This window comes from Alligator mississippiensis, chromosome 13 (assembly GCF_030867095.1).
Source record: "Alligator mississippiensis isolate rAllMis1 chromosome 13, rAllMis1, whole genome shotgun sequence".
NCBI lineage: Eukaryota > Metazoa > Chordata > Crocodylia > Alligatoridae > Alligator > Alligator mississippiensis.
Genome location: NC_081836.1, coordinates 981,207 through 1,001,261, shown reverse-complemented (window position 1 = coordinate 1,001,261; position 20,055 = coordinate 981,207). Strand labels below are relative to the sequence as shown.

At 45.7% G+C, this 20,055-nt stretch overlaps 1 protein-coding gene across 7 annotated transcripts in view; it reads right to left on the bottom strand.

Annotated features, from left to right (window-relative positions):
* Positions 1-18,574, bottom strand: part of TMEM269 (transmembrane protein 269) — a 28,143-nt gene extending 9,569 nt beyond the window's left edge. Inside the window, exons 1-3 of one of the 7 annotated variants that reach the window (XM_059716846.1) lie at positions 18,371-18,391; positions 15,591-15,660; positions 154-1,289 (exon numbers count right to left, since the gene is read on the bottom strand). In XM_059716846.1, the coding sequence (XP_059572829.1) occupies positions 154-271 (118 nt within the window). In that variant the 5' untranslated portion in view covers positions 272-1,289; positions 15,591-15,660; positions 18,371-18,391. Of the gene's footprint in view, positions 1-153; positions 11,101-15,590; positions 15,661-18,370 lie in introns of those variants that run through there. The other 6 variants (XM_059716850.1, XM_059716848.1, XM_019480179.2 and 3 more) reach the window with 6 other exon arrangements.
* Positions 18,575-20,055: the final 1,481 nt, after the last annotated feature.

Below are 20,055 nucleotides of genomic sequence, written 5' to 3'. Positions count from 1 at the left end.
TACAATTTTCCTCCTTACGTGCAAGTAAAGACAACAAAATGCCAATGAACAACAACAATATTCAGTCGGTTTGGCTTTAAGAATAGATGCAAAACCAGTGGAATGGGGGTAGGGAACATTTTATATTTAAATCCTTCCTTCAGAATAGTTTACTTTTGAGTCTGCTGTAGAGTTGAGGAAGGGGAGATCTTCCTGTCACAGGAGAATAACCGACTGTTTTCCTTTGGGAAGGCACATAGCAGTTCTGGGTTTGTTTGTTTTTCCCTTTCATCTGCCATTAAACTGGCCAGCACTGATACTGGTGCTTCCTTTGACAGCTGTGAATGCTGAACTGCCAGTCAAGCTGTATCCTCTCTGTCCCACAGAAAGATATTTAAAATGAGATTAGTTTCCAGGTGCTTTCTGAAAAGCATGCATGCTGCCTGGAGTATTTTCACGCACTTCAAGCCTTCTAGTTTTACACCTGATTACTAGGCATTGAGATTTCTCAGCTGAGTCCATCTTAATATGAGTCAGGCATCTGCAGCCCTTGCATTCTTATGTGCATGGAACAGATTTTTAGGGTTAACCTTTGTCTTTTTCCATTTTTAGTCCCTCTCCCCTGAATAGGACATTACAGAGAGGAGGAAAGACTGCATCAATGACCATGTGATATCAGGCTGTAGCCTGCAAAAACTGCTACTTTTACAGATTTATTTTATTCACAAAAGGTGACATTCATTCTTGTACAAAGGGTTAGTCCTAGTCTGTGCATCAGCTAACCCTTCAACAATCAGGCTTAAGTGGCACACAGGCCTTGTGGTGGCCCAAGGTGATGGGAGTTTATAATAAGCAAGTTAAACTAAGACTGGCAGGAGGGAAATGAATCAGGTTCCACAACACATGCAGCCAGAGACAACATCAAATGAAAGCAATTCACTCGTCAAACATTCAGCCTAATTTCCCCACTAGCTTCCATTCATCCCCTTCCACAACCACACGCCACAATTACACAATAGAATATGCATATATTTTAAAGCTTTAGAAAAATCTTCTGAAAGATGTTTCTAGCTTACTCCCACATCCCCATATCCAACCACTAAAACAAACAATACAAACCCTATTTTACTTTGAACTCCCCCCGCCACCCCAAACTTACAATAAAAGCCAACCCCACTTGTTAAACTCTATCTTATATACCTATAGGGCTACTCTTTAGAAAAAGTGTTAAGGGTCATGTCCTACTAGTGTGTTTTGCACCCTGCCCTTGACGTGTTTCCAAAGCCAGGCAAGTTCATGAGATTCTTCATCTGAAAGAAAACAGCATGTCAGAGCAAAACAAAAGCCAAAACCATCAATGTGAAACCAGTCAGGTTGGTTTACCTGGGTTTACCACCCTCCAAGCCCTCCCAGGGCTCATACTGGGCCAATACAGCAAAAGCCAGCATTTTGTTAAAACCCATCTTGATCGAAGTTTCACTTGCACTTGCTCCAGTGAAAAACAGAATTATCAAGATGGATCTGTTGGTTCCATGTTAGGAAATACCACTTGTGGTTGCAGTTATTTTTAGTTTCCTTTTTACACAAAAAACAACAGTTTAGTTTTGAAAATAACCATCAAGAATACCCCACTTAAATTGTAAAACTATGTCCATTCTAGGCATTCAGAGAACAGAGGGAGCAAGTCACTTAAAATTAATACTTGAGCAGATAAAACTTGCTTAAGGAAGACTGAAAATCTGGTTATCCCATATCACAAGTCACCCTGCAGTTTATTTAACAAAAAGCATAGCAAGAAAGGTTGCATTTTGGGAATGGATGATTTATATTGGTGAACATTTGAAATGCTTAATTAAGTAACTGCATACTGAATGTAAAATTAGTGATCATGAATCACAGTGAATTGTGATGCCTGCTTGTTAAATAGCAGCATTACTTCTGGTAGCAAGGCTCTCAAGACAAAAGGTACAGGAATGTTCCCTTTGCAAAGGCTGTGCTCAGCAGAGATGATGGAAAACAGTCAGTAACATCCAGCTACATGAGTTACCTGGTTAAAAAAATTAAGTCTGAGAGACAGTGTTTCATAACTGTAAAAAATTAACATCTAGACTCTGGGCTTTTTTGCAATCTAAGCAATTTTTGCACATAGCTTAAAGTAAAAGAACACAACGGTCACAAAAATAATGAAAAGAAGGGGACATACCATACAATAAAAAAAAAAAATCAAGTGGTTTCCACATGAATTCAACTTGTTGATTTGGTATCAAAACCATTGCTATACCTTAGCCACTATGCACCACTCCAGGGCTGAAAAGTTGCTATAAACCCCTCTGGCCCATCTGTTTAAATTAAGTCTGTGCTTGCTTTGTATCACTTCAGCAGTACAAAGCTATAGAGTATGCTGGCAATGCTGGTCCGTTACATATGAAAGCATAAGGCCAATTACAGAATTTCTAGTTTTCAGACTCTATAGACCATGAGTTACACTCCTCCAAAGCAACTGAATTCAACTGAATTACATGGATGCAATCCAAGGAAGAGTTTAAATTCTCTAATGCAGGGGGTGGGCAATTATTTTGAGCAGAGGGCCACTTACTGAGTTTTGGCAAGCCATCGAGGGCTACATGGTAGGCAGCCAGGGGCAGATAAATATTAATTTTCTAAATTTTTTAGGGGCCCCGCAGGCCAGATAGAATGGCCTGGCGGGCCACATCCGGCCCCCGGGCCACATTTTGCCCACCCCTGCTCTAACGGTAGACTGGAAACATCAGTGAAGACACATTTTAAAATGCAACATAATTGTACTTAATTTCTCACTTCAATAGACACATGAACAGGAGAGAGAGAGAGGGTGAAAAAAAATCCCAATATTCTTATCTGTAAATGAGAGTGACAAAATAAAAACCACCAAACAACAGTGAGAAGCCAGCTCCAGCCATTTTGTTCAGTCATTCACTTTATGCCATAGAGCAAAATTAGTCTCTGTGGAACACCACTGACTTCACCAGGTTTATACTAAGGGGAAGTCTACACCATGTAAAATTTGGTTTTCTGTTACAAGTGTTCTTGTGACAGATTCTGCAATCCTTGTGCACGTCTTTGAAAACATGGGGGTTCCAGGTTTTCAGCCCAGTGCAGAAAGCTCAGTGTATCACTTAACATCTCATTTGAGTCCTGAAAATAGAAAAATATGTAGGACTTGAGCTGAATTCATCCTTGCAAACTGTCCCCCTGTACAGGGATACTCACCCAGATTCCAAGATCTATTCACTGCAGCCTGAGGAGCATTTCCCCATGTGACACATTCCATTTTGTACCCATTTGCTTTGCTTTCTGTAAAGTTCACCTGCATTCTAAGTCCTCCAGCACGTAACTCTTCTTTGGGAATGTTTCCCTTTAACTGAAAGGGAACTTGTTACTCCTCTGCACTGCCCTTGGGATGGAGTCATGTTGTAGAAAACATCTTTTGTTTCCCATTTTAGACAGCGGGATTCTGTCCCTTAAAGACACAGTGCTTGTTCCCACCCTGTAAATTCTGCAGAACAACTTGGGTGATTCTTTCCAGACCCTATTTCAGTACTGACTCAGCCAGATGCTATTAACGACATTTGCTGGACATGCAACTGCAAGGTAGACATAATAGAATGCATGCTTTATGTGCTAAACTAATGTTTTAAGTGAAGAGCTCCCTTCATTCACTCCCAAAACACCAGTTAACAGTGCCATGGTTTGGTGCAGCAAGTGGACATTTACAGTTCATACGATACCTCTCAAATGGAACATATCTGCGGTGTTTACACTCAAGACAGACTACCCCTAATATATATTTCCATTGTACTATTTTCTCTGGTTTTGAATCCCTAAGTATCATGTTGTGTGCTGAACTCACAACTCTTCCTTGATAGGTAATTACAGCTCAGTCAATTTTGTGCATCTTTTATTAGAACTCAGCTACTAATAGGCAGCCAAATGCAACAAGAGCAAAGTGTCAGAAAGATTAGGATTCAAAAACCTTAGTACTGCTCTTAAACCTTATTGCTCTGTGTGTCCCCATTAGCTTCATCTTCTCACCTTTGCTCCCCACATTAAACTGAACACTTGGAAATACATTTTAAAGAACAACCTACTCGACCTCAGAAGCAAACTGAATTTTCCCTTATCCCTGATTTTCTGTCACAGTTGAGAGGTAGGGCAAAACTTATCGCAAATAATGAAAGTGTTCCATCCCCAGGTGGGGACAGAACTAGCTCATACTAGTAAATTCCCAGAGTGAGTCTTGCAAGTTTCTTTTGCTAGATGCCAATACAGCAACGCGTACAAATTAAAAAATATCCAAGATCTCTGCTGGATTTTTTTAAGAACAGATTAAGATAACAGCTGTTCTCCCACGTCATGAGCTTCTTCAGAAGAAAGAGAACCTCTGAACTTCATCTGCCAGGCAGAAGGCTTCCCCCTTATTAACACTGTTACTGGGTCTAGTTTTAAATATGAAAACTATTTTTATATGAAGTTCTACATTTACACCACCATTTTAGCATGGTATATACATAAGACCCCAATTTTTATTTAACTCATTCTGGTGAATATCAGGAGCAACACCACTGAAGGTAATGGCATTACACCAGCACAAATGAGATAAGAACCATGCCTCTGCAGTCCTTCACACCTTTACAAAGTGGGTATAAATCAAACCTATAGTGTCAGTCTTTTTTATAAGAAAAAATGAGCTGCTCCTTCACTCAACTCAGGTAAGACCTACAAGAGCTGGCCCTCAACCCCAAATGATTTCAACTGAAGTTTTGTACGAGTATATCATAAAAAATGCAGCCTACTCCTAGTTAGCTTTCACTCTGATCTAGCAGGGACCTGTATCAGCCCCACACACCACTAAATCCTTAATAAGGGGCTTGCTTGGGCTCTTTGTGCTGTGCGGAGTCTAACTCCTGTGAATTCACTTTTACAAGATTTGAAAGGAGAAATATATTAAGCTACAAGTATGGCATTGAGGACATTATAAAAAGGAGGATGAATGCACAGTTGTAACACAGGTTAATAATTTGTGTAAGCCTGTAGTTGGAGAGTGGCTAATAAGTCAAGCCTTTAAAAAAAGAAGTCTAAACCTATTATAAGCCTGAACTGTGACATCAATGAAAATCCAGCCTCCCTGGGACAGCCTTATTAGAGAAAATACAACCTTTGAATTGTCAGCACTGACCCTCCCTCAGCCCACATTTGTAAAGAAATGAAAGTGATGATAAGAAAAAAAACACAGCAGCATGATTTCATTCTCTCAGCAACAGCAATCAACTTGAAGGTTTTCAGTCACATTAAAAGTGATTAGCTTCAACAGGTAAAGCCCAGGGTATTTGGATGTATATTCTTGTTGGTCATTTTCCAACAAAGCAAGCCATTACATTTACTAGACATATGACAAATTCTTTGAAGACATACACTATGCCCATCAATGGTAATGGAGATCTCTGCACAGCAATAAGCTATGTACTCCACGGTGTAAATTTTAGATATTTGTCCTCGTCCATCCCTTCCCTGCTCCCACTGATTTCAATATAATTTTGTCACTGACTTTAGGGGCCCCGTCCTGGTCCACTCAAGTCAAAGGCCCAATTTTCATCATCTATCAGGTGCATAGAAGGCCAACTGCCTCTGACTTCAGTGGCATTGCTTCTGGTTTATGCAGGAATAACTCCACCACACCAAAGCGAACAGGAGTTTCACCATTTTAAGAATCAGGCCTAAATGGTATTAATTCCTTTAAGTATTTTCTGGCACATCTTGAAATAAGATGATGTGGTCTAAACAGCTAAATCCTACTGTCCTTATGTAAAACTCCCAGTGGGTCAGATTCTGATTTCACTGGTGAAGGTACAAGCTAACTTCAATGGTCTTACTTTTTATTCTGAATTTGCCAGAGTAACAGATACCAGAATCTGATCCATTAACTTGGATTGCCTGAATACAAGCTAATGGATAATAGCCCAGAGAAGTACAGTTTGGAAGCAGTATTTTATTCCTTTTCCTGTGACTTTGTTTCAAGTTAAATATCAACCTGCCACCCCTGAAAGTTAAAAATTAGTTCTTCTGAAGAGCACGGCAGAATTAATGAAAACCCATGACTGAATATTAATTGGGGTGTTACTGACCACCTCCGAGTTGCTGCAGACAGAAATTCTCCCCAGCAGAAATCTTGGATTTTTAAACAATCAGTGAAGACAGAGAAAAATAGCAGCAATGAAAGGATTAGAATCTTCATGTCCAAAGGTGCTTTTGGCATCATAATGGCTAGCTGATGGCATCAGCATTAGGCAGAACATAGATGGAGGGCACTTCAAGGATTTTTAGAAGAATTTAAGTACGAAATTGGCAAATCGTTACCTTTCTGTTGTAAAAAAGGAATTATCCACTGGCCTCCAGTAAGGCAAGTTGGTTCCTTTTTTGAGTAGTGTCTTTCACAATAGCCTGAGTACATTTACATCAACCATGATTACTTGGGGAAGGCAACTGTTAAAAATATTCCATTCCGACATCTAGTGGGCTCAGTTCTCTCCTACGTCAACATGACACTGCTGATTTCAGTACAGTTACTCCACATTTTCATCAGTGTGAAAAAAGAGTCACGCTCACAACATCCAGCTTTCAGTGAGGCAGTGTAAGGTCCCCGCTTTTAGAGGTGCTATTCCAGCTCACACTGAAGCCAGTGAGAACCTTCTCAACAGAAGCTGGATCAACATCTTATGGTATATGAGCCACATTCTGCCTTTGGATGCCTGCATGCCTCTCCAGTTGATGTCAAAAGGGGTTCTCTGCAGAGACCACAAAGGCAGGATATACTCTTGTGGTTAGGAATTAAACAAGCTAATACAAGGAATGTGATAATGCTGCTGGTTCTTGGAGAATTTCCAGCTTGGGCTGAGTCAATGAGCTCCTTACAACAGAACTGTCCCAAGAAAGAACAAGAAGGCTAGACTTAAGTCATCTGCATTGCAAGAGATAGACAGCTCCACATCTAACCTTCTACAGCAAAAGCCTTCTCTTGCAAATTTCCATCTCAAGTATCCTTTTCTCTTGGCTTTCTATCTTGAGTTTTTTTTAAATGCTAGGTCAACAAAACTATATTGAAAATGCTTAAGGAAACCCTGCTGAATCTGAAGAAAAATGCCTTATTTTTCTATCCAACTAATTTTCACTGGTGCCAAGAAATTGTTTGAAAAGGGGAGCAGGGGTTCTTTGTGCGTAGTACAGACAGTGCTGTGCAAGTAGGTTTCTTGCAGGGGTGGCTTGTTTTAACAATAATGTGTTTTAATGTGGCTGTAAAATCAGCTGCCTGCTGGGGCAACTGAACAGACAGCAAATTTGCCTCTTGGCATAGACTGAAAAGTAAGATGACCGAGTTCAAATGATACAAGGGAAAAGGTTAGAAAGCTATTAAAATCAAAAACAATCCCACTAACAATACTTCTAGGATGCTTAGATAGGATTCAAACTCAGTGCAGGTCTGATATAAGATGCTCTTCTGGCTGAAATAAATGCAGTTATTTCTCATCATTTATTTACATGTTAAAATGTAAGTGAAAAAAAAATAATGCAGGGCTTCCCCCAAGGTTTTAGATCACCACCTGGGTCCAAATACCAAGCAGTCTCTATGGATAACACCCCAGACATTAAAGGGCTAAAATGCAGAAAAGTTCTGTCAGTAAGAGGAGGAGCGGGCAACCTTCACCAGCTACAGGCCAGAATGACCCACCCTGGGTCAGAGATGGGCTGACACCAGGACTGGCCGCCACCACCACGTACGTGTCTCTGCAGCTGCGGGGGAGGGGGGGGGGAATGCCCACAGCCAAAGGCCCCCTCCCCCACAAATGCTGCCTCTGGGCCAGATCTGGCCTGTGGGCCACAGGTTGCCAACTCCGGAGTTAAAAGGAACACTTAAGGAAAGTTAGTTCAGAAAATGAGCCCTCCCCTTCTACTGCAGCTTTGGGGGAAACCCTGCGGGGAAGGTTGGGGGGAAGGACGGTGAGCAGCGAAGGCTCTAGAAGGCTTTCCAGTAACCCTCCTGGGCACGCTCCCATAGCATTGAGTAGAAGAGAGAGCTTCAAAGTAATTTCTAACAACATCCAGTTCTACCTGCCGGGAACTACCGAAGCTCAGTTTCTGGAGTCCTTACCAGTTTACATTTATTGAGAATCTGGGACCAGAGGTGGTATTTGTTGTTCTATGAATGGTTAGTGACCTACTTGTTTCAGGCTCATATTCAAGGTGTGCTTAGTAAAGTGACAGGCATTTGGCTTACTGATCCTCTTCATCCACTTCTGTGACCACAGTAACTCCCTTGTAAAGTAGAGGGAATCTGAGTGACTTCCAAAGCAGTAGGAGAAAAAGTCATCATAGCTGAGTGGCAGAGCATAAGAAGAATGCAGTGCGGTTTTTGTTTGTTTTTCACTAGTTTTACTGGCGTAGACTCTCGGGACAACAGTGAGGTGATAGGCCATAGTTGTTTGTCTCCAATCGAGCAACCCCCACCCCGCTTATGGGGGGAAAAAACCTCACACACTCCAAATTATCCAACAGTCAGTCATACATGCATATTTTAAATAAAATAATTCTGAGAGGGAAGTTTCACTATCATGTTCTTGAAACGGGTGTTAAACAGTAAGGACAAAAGATCTCTAACAAAGCCCGTGTCCTTTTAAAGGACAGATTTGTAGTAAAACTCCCCTCAGCCTCAGTATAACTGGTTTTGTACGTCTTCAATTAGCTCAGTCTACCGACAAAACCCTTTCAGCAAAACTGCCTTAAAAATATGTACGTGCTTCTTCCTATCTAACCTGCTCAGGAAAGCATGAAAGGTGCTGCTTACAATGTGAGTTATCAATTTCCAGCCACAATTAAGCAAGGCAAGTCACACCTCAGTTCTCTAATACAGCGAGCTGAGTTGCAAAGAGACAACAGCCTGACCTTCATTGCTCACCTGCGTTAACCTGCCGAGGTCACCTGACCCCAGCTGTCTTTCCTGCCTAGTGCAGGGGGTGGACCTGATGATCTCGCAAGGTCCCTTCCAGCCCCCTAACATCTATGAGCCTGACACCTTGTGCAGTCCTCTACATTGGTCTCAAGGACCGGGTATAGTGGGTGTAGCACATTTAACTTTCCCACTTACTTAAGTGGGAATATGAAGTAAGTTAATGGAGTTAGGCTGGTTTTCCATCATCGTAAGTGCAATCAGAATCACTGCACAATAATTAAAAACAGTTTCTCCAAGCTCAGTTGCAGCAACTGTTGTGGAAGGGGCATAATAAAGTCATGCTGTACTCCTCCAAATCCTATAGCAAGGCACCCTGAGTTCTTTGAAATGCTAGCACAGATGACTAGAAATTGGCAGTAGCTTGTGGGAAGTGATTTTAAGAAAGGGATGATTTTTATTTCAGTTATATATGAAAATGCCTCTGCAGTCACTTCAAATGACTGTTGTTACAATAGTATCTCCTATGTTATTTACATTTAAATTAATTTGTTTTACATTTCCCTATTTAGTACTGCCAGTTCTATTAGCTACAAAACTGCCTTGTAGAAGATGTCAGAAAGAAGCTGGAGGCTTTATCAGCTAGGCAGAGATAGGATAAATATTAGCTGGACTATGCCATTAAAAGAAGAGAATTAACAAGTACTTGAGTTGTCATCATTAGGCTTCAGAGCACACATGCTACTGAAATGAAACAGATCAGTCACCCTTTCTTACAGCTTCTATTCCAACCTGCTTGAATAATAGGAAACATAGCTCTGCATTGAGATAGGCTTACTTAACATTTGAAGATTATCTTTAGAACCAGCAGTTCAACAGAAATGAAATTAAAACTGCTCTTGTGGCAGAGTGGACTCTGGACATTTTATAATTACCTTAACAAGACTTTGAGTGTGGCTAAAGACCAAATGACTGATTCTGACCTCTTTTATTCTGGTATAAAACCAATACACCATTGATTTCAGTACAGTTCCTTATGATTTATATACTACTTTAAGACAGAACAGTCAAGCTCAAGGTCTCCAGAATGGCTTGAGGAAAAGTTTCAAAATTATTATATCCCAAGCACACTAGCCAGCACAATTATATTGTCCTTCTGTAATTCCCTTGCTTTGTGGGAATTTCACCCATGATTCATTTCAGAAGATAAGTATAACCCAATGCTAGCACCTTAAATCCTGAGAAACTGCCTCACCAGAGGTTGTGAATGTTAACATCACCTCTCCATTTACAGCAAACCATTTCCACTCACTCTTATCAGGGCAAGACAGGAAATTACTTAAAACACCCTTCCCTCCCAAAACCTTCAATATTTAAATAAAAAGTCTGTTCTGTATGACTCACCTACATCTACTTTATTCCATGGCCACAGGTGATAATTTACAATGGAATCTAATTAGTTGTTGCCCAATGCAATCTTTTTCTAGTTCAGAAGAGATGGAAGCCAATGACAATGAAGCAAGAGCACACAATTACTAGTTCTAGCAGATTATAGTCTGCTTTCAGCCATCAGGAAAAAAGAGCAGCAGGGAAAAAGAATGGCATTTATCATTTAAGCCAGTCAGATTCACAGGCAGCACAAGTCAACCTATCTTTATACCATTTTTAATATTCACATCTAGTAAGAGACACTTAAAATCCCCAATAACATCTTCCAATACTGACACTGATAGACATGTTGTAGAGAGGAGTCCAAGAAGAAAAATGCTTCTGTGCTACATGCTACATTTTACTGTAGTTGGGGCAATGACAGGTCAGAGATTTCAGTTTTCCCTACTATTTCCACAATATATGGAGCGTAGAATATTATGACACAGGAAACTATTAATCACTAAGATGACATAATGGTTTTTAGGTTTGGGTAATTAGTAGGGCTGTGTGAAGCTTCGGGTGGTGATTCGATTTGGCCCAATTCAGTGGCCAGATCTCTGAATTCAAACCAAATCAGGGGGCCAATTTAAAGGTCTGAATCTATTCAAAGCTCTCCGAATCTTCGGAAAAGATTCAGAGAGCTTTGATGATTCGGGCAGTCCCCAGTGGCTGCAGCAGGCAGCTCCAGCCACTCCGAGCTGGGGAGGGGACCATGGGGGGACTCCTGCCAGCCCCCCCGGCCCCCCTGCTCCCCCAGCCCCCCCCATGGCTGCCCTGCCTGCCCCAGCTCCCGGTACTTAAAAAAAAGCCCTGGTGCTCACCTGCTCACCGTGTGCTGCTAGGCGGGGGGCAAACCCTGCTGCCCCCCCATTGCCCCACGTTGCATGGGGGGCGTTGGAGGGCTCATGGCAGAGCCCCCCATGCAGCATGGGGCAGCAAGGATTCCCCCCCCCGCCCCACTTGGCAGCACCCGTTGAGTTGGGGCTTTTCCCCCCCCCCCCAAGTGCTGGGAGCTGGGGCAGGTGGGGCAGCCATTGCTGGGCTGGGAGAGGGGCGCAAGAAGGGCCTGGCTGATTCGGAGATTCGGCCGAATCGAATGAGGACAACGATTCGAATCACCGACTCGAATCACTGTCCCCTGAATCGGCTGAATCTGAATCAAATACTAGCCACTTCGCACAGGCCTAGTAATTAGTAATTATATCATAATTACAAACCAGTTTGTTAAAACCCAATTGTTAAAGTTCAGAAGAAAGGAAGTTGGATCACGCCCAGGAATGGTTGTATGAAAAACCTTCTAGAGCTCAGGCACAGTAGACCAGAGAAAAATGTCAGCTAAAAAGAACACTGAAACCTATCATGAAAGAACAAACAAACCTCTGGCAGTGTGGAAGAGCAAACTTCACACACATCCCAGAATCACACACACTAATGTTAAAAATCACCAGTCCAGTTCTGCTCTTAAAGGTGTGTATGCAGCAACTAGTGACTATGAGGAAAGTCACATTCACATATTTGAGGGAAGAGCTATATGGCCCTTTTCAGGCTATGATTCAAGAGTCACTAAATTCAGTGTAAAGAAAGGGATTTCACTTGGAGTTATGTTGGACCCCAAGTCAACATCAATTCATACACATAATTGATTGTTACAAATCAATTTTTATATAGCAGCTTAAAGAAAAGTACCTATATTCAAACTAAATTCTTCCTCTGGAAGGTCAGACTGACCTGGATATTAATTGTTTTAAGTTTAGTGTTTGCAATTCTTTGAGACAGAGATGAGATCTTTCTAAGTATGCACCCTAATTCATAGATTCATAGATGTTAGGGTTGGAAGGAACCTCAGTAGATCATCGAGTCCGACCCCCTGCATAGGCAGGAAAGAGTGCTGGGTCTAGATGACCCCAGCTAGATGCCCATCTAACCTCCTCTTGAAGACCCCCAGGGTAGGGGAGAGCACCACCTCCCTTGGGAGCCCGTTGCAGACCCTGGCCACTCGAACTGTGAAGAAGTTGTTCCTAATGTCTAATCTAAATCTGCTCTCTGCTAGCTTGTGGCCATTATTTCTTGTAACCCCCGGGGGCGCCTTGGTGAATAAATACTCACCAATTCCCTTCTGTGCCCCCTGATGAACTTATAGGCAGCCACAAGGTTGCCTCTCAACCTTCTCTTGCGGAGGCTGAAAAGATCCAGTTTCTCTAGTCTCTCCTCGTAGGGCTTGGTCTGCAGGCCCTTGACCATACGAGTTGCCCTTCTCTGGACCCTCTCCAGGTTATCCGCATCCCTCTTGAAGTGCGGTGCCCAGAATTGCACGCAGTACTGCAACTGCGGTCTGACCAGCGCCCGATAGAGGGGAAGTATCACCTCCCTGGACCTATTCGTCATGCATCTGCTGATGCACGATAAAGTGCCATTGGCTTTTCTGATGGCTTTGTCACACTGCCGACTCATGTTCATCTTGGAGTCCACTAGGACTCCAAGATCCCTTTCCACCTCTGTGCCACCCAGCAGGTCATTCCCTAGGCTGTAGGTGTGCTGGACATTTTTCCTCCCTAGGTGCAGCACTTTGCATTTCTCCTTGTTGAATTGCATTCTGTTGTTTTCTGCCCACTTGTCCAACCTATCCAGGTCTGCCTGCAGCTGTTCCCTGCCCTCCGGCGTGTCCACTTCTCCCCATAGCTTTGTGTCATCTGCAAACTTGGACAGAGTACACTTCACTCCCTCATCCAAGTCGCCGATGAAGACATTGAAGAGTATCGGTCCAAGGACCGAGCCCTGCGGGACCCCGCTGCCCACACCCTTCCAGGTCGAGACCGACCCATCTACCACGACTCTCTGGGTGCGACCCTCCAGCCAATTCGCCACCCACCGGACTGTGCAGTCATCCAAGTCACAGCCTCTTAACTTGTTCACCAGTATGGGGTGGGATACCGTATCAAAGGCCTTCCTGAAGTCTAAGTATACGACATCCACCCCAGGAGTTTCGTAACCTGGTCATAAAAAGAGACTAGATTAGTCAGGCACGATCTGCCTGCTACGAACCCGTGCTGGTTTCCCCTTAGCATAATTTGTCCTGCCGGGCTCTCACAAATGTGAGCCTTGATAATTTTTTCAAAGACTTTGCCAAGGATGGAGGTGAGACTGACTGGCCTATAGTTGCCCGGGTCCTCCTTCCTCCCCTTCTTGAAAATGGGGACCACGTTAGCCCTTTTCCAGTCCTCCGGGACTTGGCCCGTGCGCCACGAGCGTTCGAATATTCCCACCAGTGGCTCTGCAATGATGTCGGCCAGTGCCTGCAGCACCCTCGGATGGAGCCCATCCGGGCCTGCCGACTTAAAGGCATCCAGTTCTTCCAAATGACTCTGCACCACCTCAGGGTCTACGTATGGAAGTCTGGCGCCTTACTGCTGCCTCTCCACAACCCCAGTGAGAGACTTGTCGTGCCCCTCACTTAGGAACACTGAGGCAAAGAACTCGTTGAAGAGTTCAGCCTTGTCCCCCCTGTCCGTCACCAATTGTTTCTGCCCATTTAGCAGGGGTCCTATTCCTTCCTGGGCCTTCCTTTTACTCCCTATATATCTAAAAAACAATTTCTTGTTGTCCTTTACTTGGGATGCCATCCTCAGCTCCATGGTAGCTTTGGCCCGTCTAAGTGCCTCCCTACAAGCACGAGCAGAGGAGGTATATGCGTCTTTGGTGATCTCTCCCTGTTTCCACTTTTTATGTGCTCCCCTTTTGGCCCTTAGGCTGCCCTGGATTTCTGTGGTCAGCCAGGGAAGCCTCCTGGCCCCTTTCCCTTTTTTACCTCGCATGGGGATCATCTTGCTTTGTGCCCGAAGGATCGTTTCCTTAAGGCACAGCCACCCTTCTTGGGCACCCATCACTTCAAAACTCCTACTCTGCAGTGCGTCCTTGACTAATCCCCTGAGTTCATTGAAATCAGCTTTCCTAAAGTGTAGCACTTTCACCCTACTAGTTACCTTACCCACTCGACGTCTTTTGGTGAATTCTATATTCTAAATGCAGGAAATGTGTTAAGATGGGAGCTTTTGAGTGTTAGGGTGTTATAGAAGTCACATTTAATTTTTCCAGTGATGCATTGAAAAGGACAACTTCTTGCCAAATTCATTATGTAAGCTGTGTATCAAATACATAAAGAAACCCACCAGAAAGTAATGGATTGTTAACACAACTGTTAAATCTTACAGTTTATTTTGTATAACTGCTCATGTGATGAAAATCTGTAAGGCCAAGTTTTGCCTAAGGCCGAATGTTCCTCTATACTTTGACTGAGGAAGCTGTGGGGGAACTGAAGCCACAAAAGGGAAAAGAGGTGCAGAAAACAACTCCTTTCTAGGATGCTTTCCTCCCTAAAGAACCCCTATGCTTTTGCAGTTGGGACTCTGACAGGATAGTGTTAGGAAATGACGAGTCATTGAACATGGCACGTTCCTCTTTGGGTCTGCAGAAATCCAAAAGGTAAAATATGTGAAGAAGGGGAAGAAACAGTGGGGACTGAGCTGTTGGTAGAGGGAAAACAGGGAGTCTCTCAATGCCAGGATCAGCAAAGTTACAGTCTGGTAGCTCTGCAGAATGTCCAGGCCACAGCTCCTCCCCTAAGTCCTAAGAATGCAACTGGTTAAAAATGATTCTTTACAGTAAGGGTTGCCTTCTTTATGGTAAGGATAGCCAGAATCTGGAACGGGCTTCCAAGGGAGGTGGTGCTCTCCCCTACCGTGGGCGTCTTTAAGAGGAGACTGGACAAGCACCTGGCTGGGGTCATCTGACCCCAGCGCTCCTTCCTGCCCAGGGCAGGGGGTTGGACTCTATGATCTACCGAGGTTCCTTCCGACCCTAATATCTATGAATCTATAATATAAGCTGGTTGGAAAACTTTCGCAAATGTCCCCATTTTCCAACCCATTCCAACAACTCAGGAGCAAGTTTCTTCTTTAAGTGTTCAGATTCTAAAACTTGACTTTCCCTCTTGCTCATTTGCACAATAGCAATAGCAAACCTTTGGCAAGTAAAAATCTGTGCATGATAAATGGCACATTTATTCTGTGCCTCTTCCCTGGTCCCCAGTTTGGATGGTTGCTGGTTTGTTTGTTTGTTTCATTTTTTTAAATGGAAACAGAGTTGGATGAGTAAAGAAGTAGGGAGAAAGTAGCAAGACATGCTCAACATTGGAACCACTACTCACCAGAAGGGGGCGACAACATCCACATCTTTGCTGGATTTAAGCGGCAGTGGTGCTCTTCTGCTACTGAGGACTGATAAACACATGTATAGGAAGATTAGCTCATGCTCACAGTACCTATTCCCACCGCTTAAACTGCTCACCTAGATTACAAAATACATGACGTAAGAGGCCAGCTGACCGGGAAAGGTTCCGACTCAACCGAAATAAACCCATTTTGTATACCACCTTATCATCTGTCGTGGTATTTAAAGTTTTTATCTCCACATTTGCACACCCAGCTGCTCACCCACCAAATTCTGCTGGACATGGACAGCTCCTCTCAGTTGGGGGGAGGGATGTGTGGCAAGGTGGAAAACCACACTACCCTAATGATAGCCAGATATTTTCAAATTTAGACTCCAGGGAAATCTGAACAGACAGAAACTTCCTTGGTATTTACATCTCGGAGCACAATGAATTTATGAAATCCCACACCTTGTCTGTTATAGCTCCAAGGTTTCAGAGGTGCAATGTGAAGATATCATGAATACTTGGAAAGTACAAACCTGCAAGGAAGAGCTAGCTGTGCCCGCAGCGCAAAGATCCTATTACTCTTTGCTTCCATTAAGGGCGAAGAGAACGTGTACAACCAATTTGTCCCATGCCTCTGAATGATCAGAGGAGTACACTGGAAGTGGACCAAACTGCTAAGATCTGTACTCTCTCTCTCTGTTTTTTCTTTTGGAGGGGGGATGAGGGAGGGGAAAGTAACTGGGATCCCTTCTCCCCTCCACTGTGATGCCAACCAGTGATGGAAGGTGGTGGCAACTTATGAGGTGGACAGGTCTCCAGACATGCACATTTGGGAACAGCAGGGTATCAGGTCGAAGGTCAAAAGAGCCACAGATGCTGAGGACAGAAAGCTAGTTTGAGGGCTCTTCATAAACTCAGAAGGAAGGGGGTGCTGGGATTTGGAGAAGAGGGTGCTCACCGCCTTTGGTAAGTGATCCCCACCCCTTTTGCATTTTTATTTTAAGCTGCTTGCCCTTGTTCCCCTGCTCCCTCCAAGTTCCATCACTCCTCTTTCAAGTAAAATTGGGAAGGGAGGGGGGGATTATACACACACTTGTTTTTTTCTTTTGAACTGGGGGGGGGGGCACATTCCTTTGGCAGCCTGAAAGCAATTTAATCCATCCACAGGAGCGCTACCTCCTTCGTAAAATACACCTAAAAAACACAGCAGCCTTACAAGATCAAGTCATTCAAGTGGTGTTCTTCTGCAGTGGGAGCAGAGCCCATGGCAATAATGCAAAGAGGTAAAAGGTCTTTCATGTCAGATATCTAAAGAATCAACATAATTTATTTTGCAAGGCGCTCCAGACAGCTCTTATGATTTACTGCACTTTGACCTTGACAGTATGAGAAATCTCCATGCGATTCTCTATCCCACTAACGGGAAAGAGGAACTAGCTGCTTAGAGTGTGCTCATACCATCTTAATTCACCAGAGCTAACATGTTTACATCTTAGTTAAGGGTAGGTTCAATCCGAACAGCAAACCTAGCAGGAATGTTATGAACCCACGCTTCCCTGGAAAGGCACCCGGCCATGGAAGACCATTAGCAATTAGGTAAGCAGCTGTAGCCTGCCTGCCAAAATACCAGGACAAAGTCGGAAATTGCCACATCTAGTTTGCGCTTTGCAGAAAAACCGAGGAAAAGGGCTGCAGCTGACTGGGCTGTACCAGGTATGTGCGCGTGCAGACGCCATCTGCCTGCTAGGAGAGGAAGTGGAAATGGTACAGAAAGAAAAGAGATCACTGAGCCAAGCACCAACAAAACCGGGCTTGCGATCAATGTCAACAGGACTGTGTGATCATATCCAGGAGGAAGTGTGGTAGAGACCTTTAAATATTCAGGAACGACCACTGAGGACAATCAAATACCGGAAGAAATCGAGGCAAGAATTTAAGAGTGCTAGCATATGCCTGCTGGGCCTGGATAAAATAATGGCATCAAGGCAGATCTCAAGAAACCTTAAAATGCATCGTTACAGTTCAACTGTCCAGCCTGTCCTGTTATGTAGACGTGAATCCTGGACGCTGAAAAAGTCACATGGAAAAAGGCTGCAAATGCCTGAAAACAACGTGCTGAGGAGAATGTCGGTGCAGGAGAAGGAGATGTAGGGAGAAGAAACAGCCGGGAGCCTGTGGCCCTTCGCAAAGGCCGATGCTTTGGGCCGGGCTGCAGCACAAGCCTGCGCGGGGAGCTGCGCTGTGCCGCGCCGGGGGGAGGCCCCGAGGCAGAGCCGGGCCGCGACGGGCAGGGCAGACACGGACTGAGCGACGGACAGGGGAAGGGCCCGGGTGGCAGGAGGCTGCAGGAGGCGGAGGAGGGTCGGGGCCGCCCGAGGGACGGAGCCTGGTGCCGGCAGAGGCCGCGACGAGGACGAGGGGTTAGGCCGGGCCGGGCCGGGGCGGGCCGGGGCGGGGCGGCCGAGCGGCGGGTCCCGACGGCTCCCGGAGCCTGGCCGGGGCCGATCCCGCCGCCGCGGCTCGGGCCGGTTGTGCGGGCCCGCCCGCCCCGGGGGACGCACCTGCGGGCCGGCTCGTCCCAGCGGCGGGGCCCGAGGGGCCGGGGGCAGCCCGCTGCAGGCGACACGCAGGGGGCCGGGCCGGGCCGGGCCGGGCCGGGCGGCGATGGCGATGGCGGGGCCGGGCCGGGCCGGGCCGCCCCCGCCGCGCTCAGAAGGTTGTGGAAGCTGGACAGCGCCCGCCCCGCGCCCCGCGCCCGCCCCACTCACCGCAGTGCGGGGCAGTCGGTGCTGGCGATGCGGTGCGGTGCGGTGCGGTGTAGTGTAGTGCAGTGTAGTGCAGTGCAGTGTAGTGCAGTGCAGTGCAGCGCAGTGTGGCGCAGTCGGTGCGGCGCGGGGGCGGGCTCTGAGTGCGGTTCCGCGCCGCCGCCGCCGCTTTATGGGGCCCCGCGCGGGGGGAGCCGCAGGAAGCGCCGCCCCGCCCCGCCCCGCCCCGCGCAGCCCCGCGCCCCCGGGAAGCCCGGAGCTTGCGCTGGGGCCTGGCGCCCGTCTGCGCGCAGCGCGTCCTCGGACCCCGGCTGCAGCACGACGGGACCGACGGGGCTTGGGAGGGAAGGGCTTCCCGGGCTGGGCAACTAATACAAAGTCAGCGTGAGACCTGCTGGGACAGGCTCCCTCCATCGCGGGAGGTGTTTAAGCCCCGGCTGGACAAAGCCCTGGGGGGTGATCTCAGTGGGGCTGGTCCTGCTTGGAGCAGGGGTTGGACTAGATGCGCCCCCCGGATGTCCCTTCTGTCCTTGGTGTCGGTGCTTCTGTGACTCTATGAAATCCCAGCCCAAATGCCCTTTCTGAGGACTACTGTGCAACCACTGTTTGGCCAGTAGCCAGAGAGAAGTCTATCGTGGTGGAAATGCCCCGTTTCCCATCCGAGCCAGTGGAACAGAGCGGTGCCAGCCCGATATCGCCATTGCCAACTGGCAGAGGGGTACACACACGATCACAGGTTCACAGAAGCTTAGGGCTGGAAGGGATTTCATGAGATGGCCAGGTCCAGCTCCCCTGCTCTGGGCAGAAAAGACAACTGGGGTCAGACAACCCAGCGAGGTGTGCGTCCAGTCTCCTTTGCAAGATCCCTAGGGTAGGTGCCCGCACCACCGCCGCTGGGAGTCTGTTCCAGAGTCTGGTCACACAAACCATGAAGAAGTTTTTCCTTATATCCAGTCTGTTGTTCACCTCCAATTGTTCACCTCCAATTGAAAATAAAAAGTATGGTTTCATGTTTGAATTGTTTACGCTGTTCAAAGTTTAAGGGTCCAGATGTCCCCCCTGAAGCCAGTGAAGTCCAAGGGAGCATTGCCTCGGTAAGCATTCAGCATTATTAAGCATATTTTCCTATCAGTGTTGCACAGAATCTGCATTGCTGTTGCAGTGAGTCTTCCCCAGTTGGCAAAGAAATGTACTAAGTGGGACAATCTCAAAAGCCTGCTGTAGAATGAACTGGCAAACAAAGGAAACCACTTTATCCTCTTGCCTGCTCTGTGCTTTATGAGAAACTGCAGATGCCTAGTGATTTGCCTCCTTATTCATTAGTGCCTGACACTCCTCATTCTGGTCTCAGCTCAGTGGTTTAAGATCCCTATGTATTTTCCTTTTCTTCTGACTGGTGAGAGTGACATTTCTCATTCTCATACTCACAGGCCCTTGGTGACACTATGTAATTCCCTTTTTTCATCTTTGTTTCTTTTTCTTTATACATCTTGTTGCCCGGCTCTTCCATTCTCTACCTCAAGTCCTTTGTTTCACATCTTCTCTTGCCCGTTGACAGCTCTTCCTAGGAAGCGTGCTGGCAAGAGACCATCAACTTCTTTCCAGACCTGCCGTCAGCTAAGCTAGAGATATATCTAGATCAAATTTTTGAGAAGGCATTTACAGAGGTCAGAGGAATCAAGACTCTG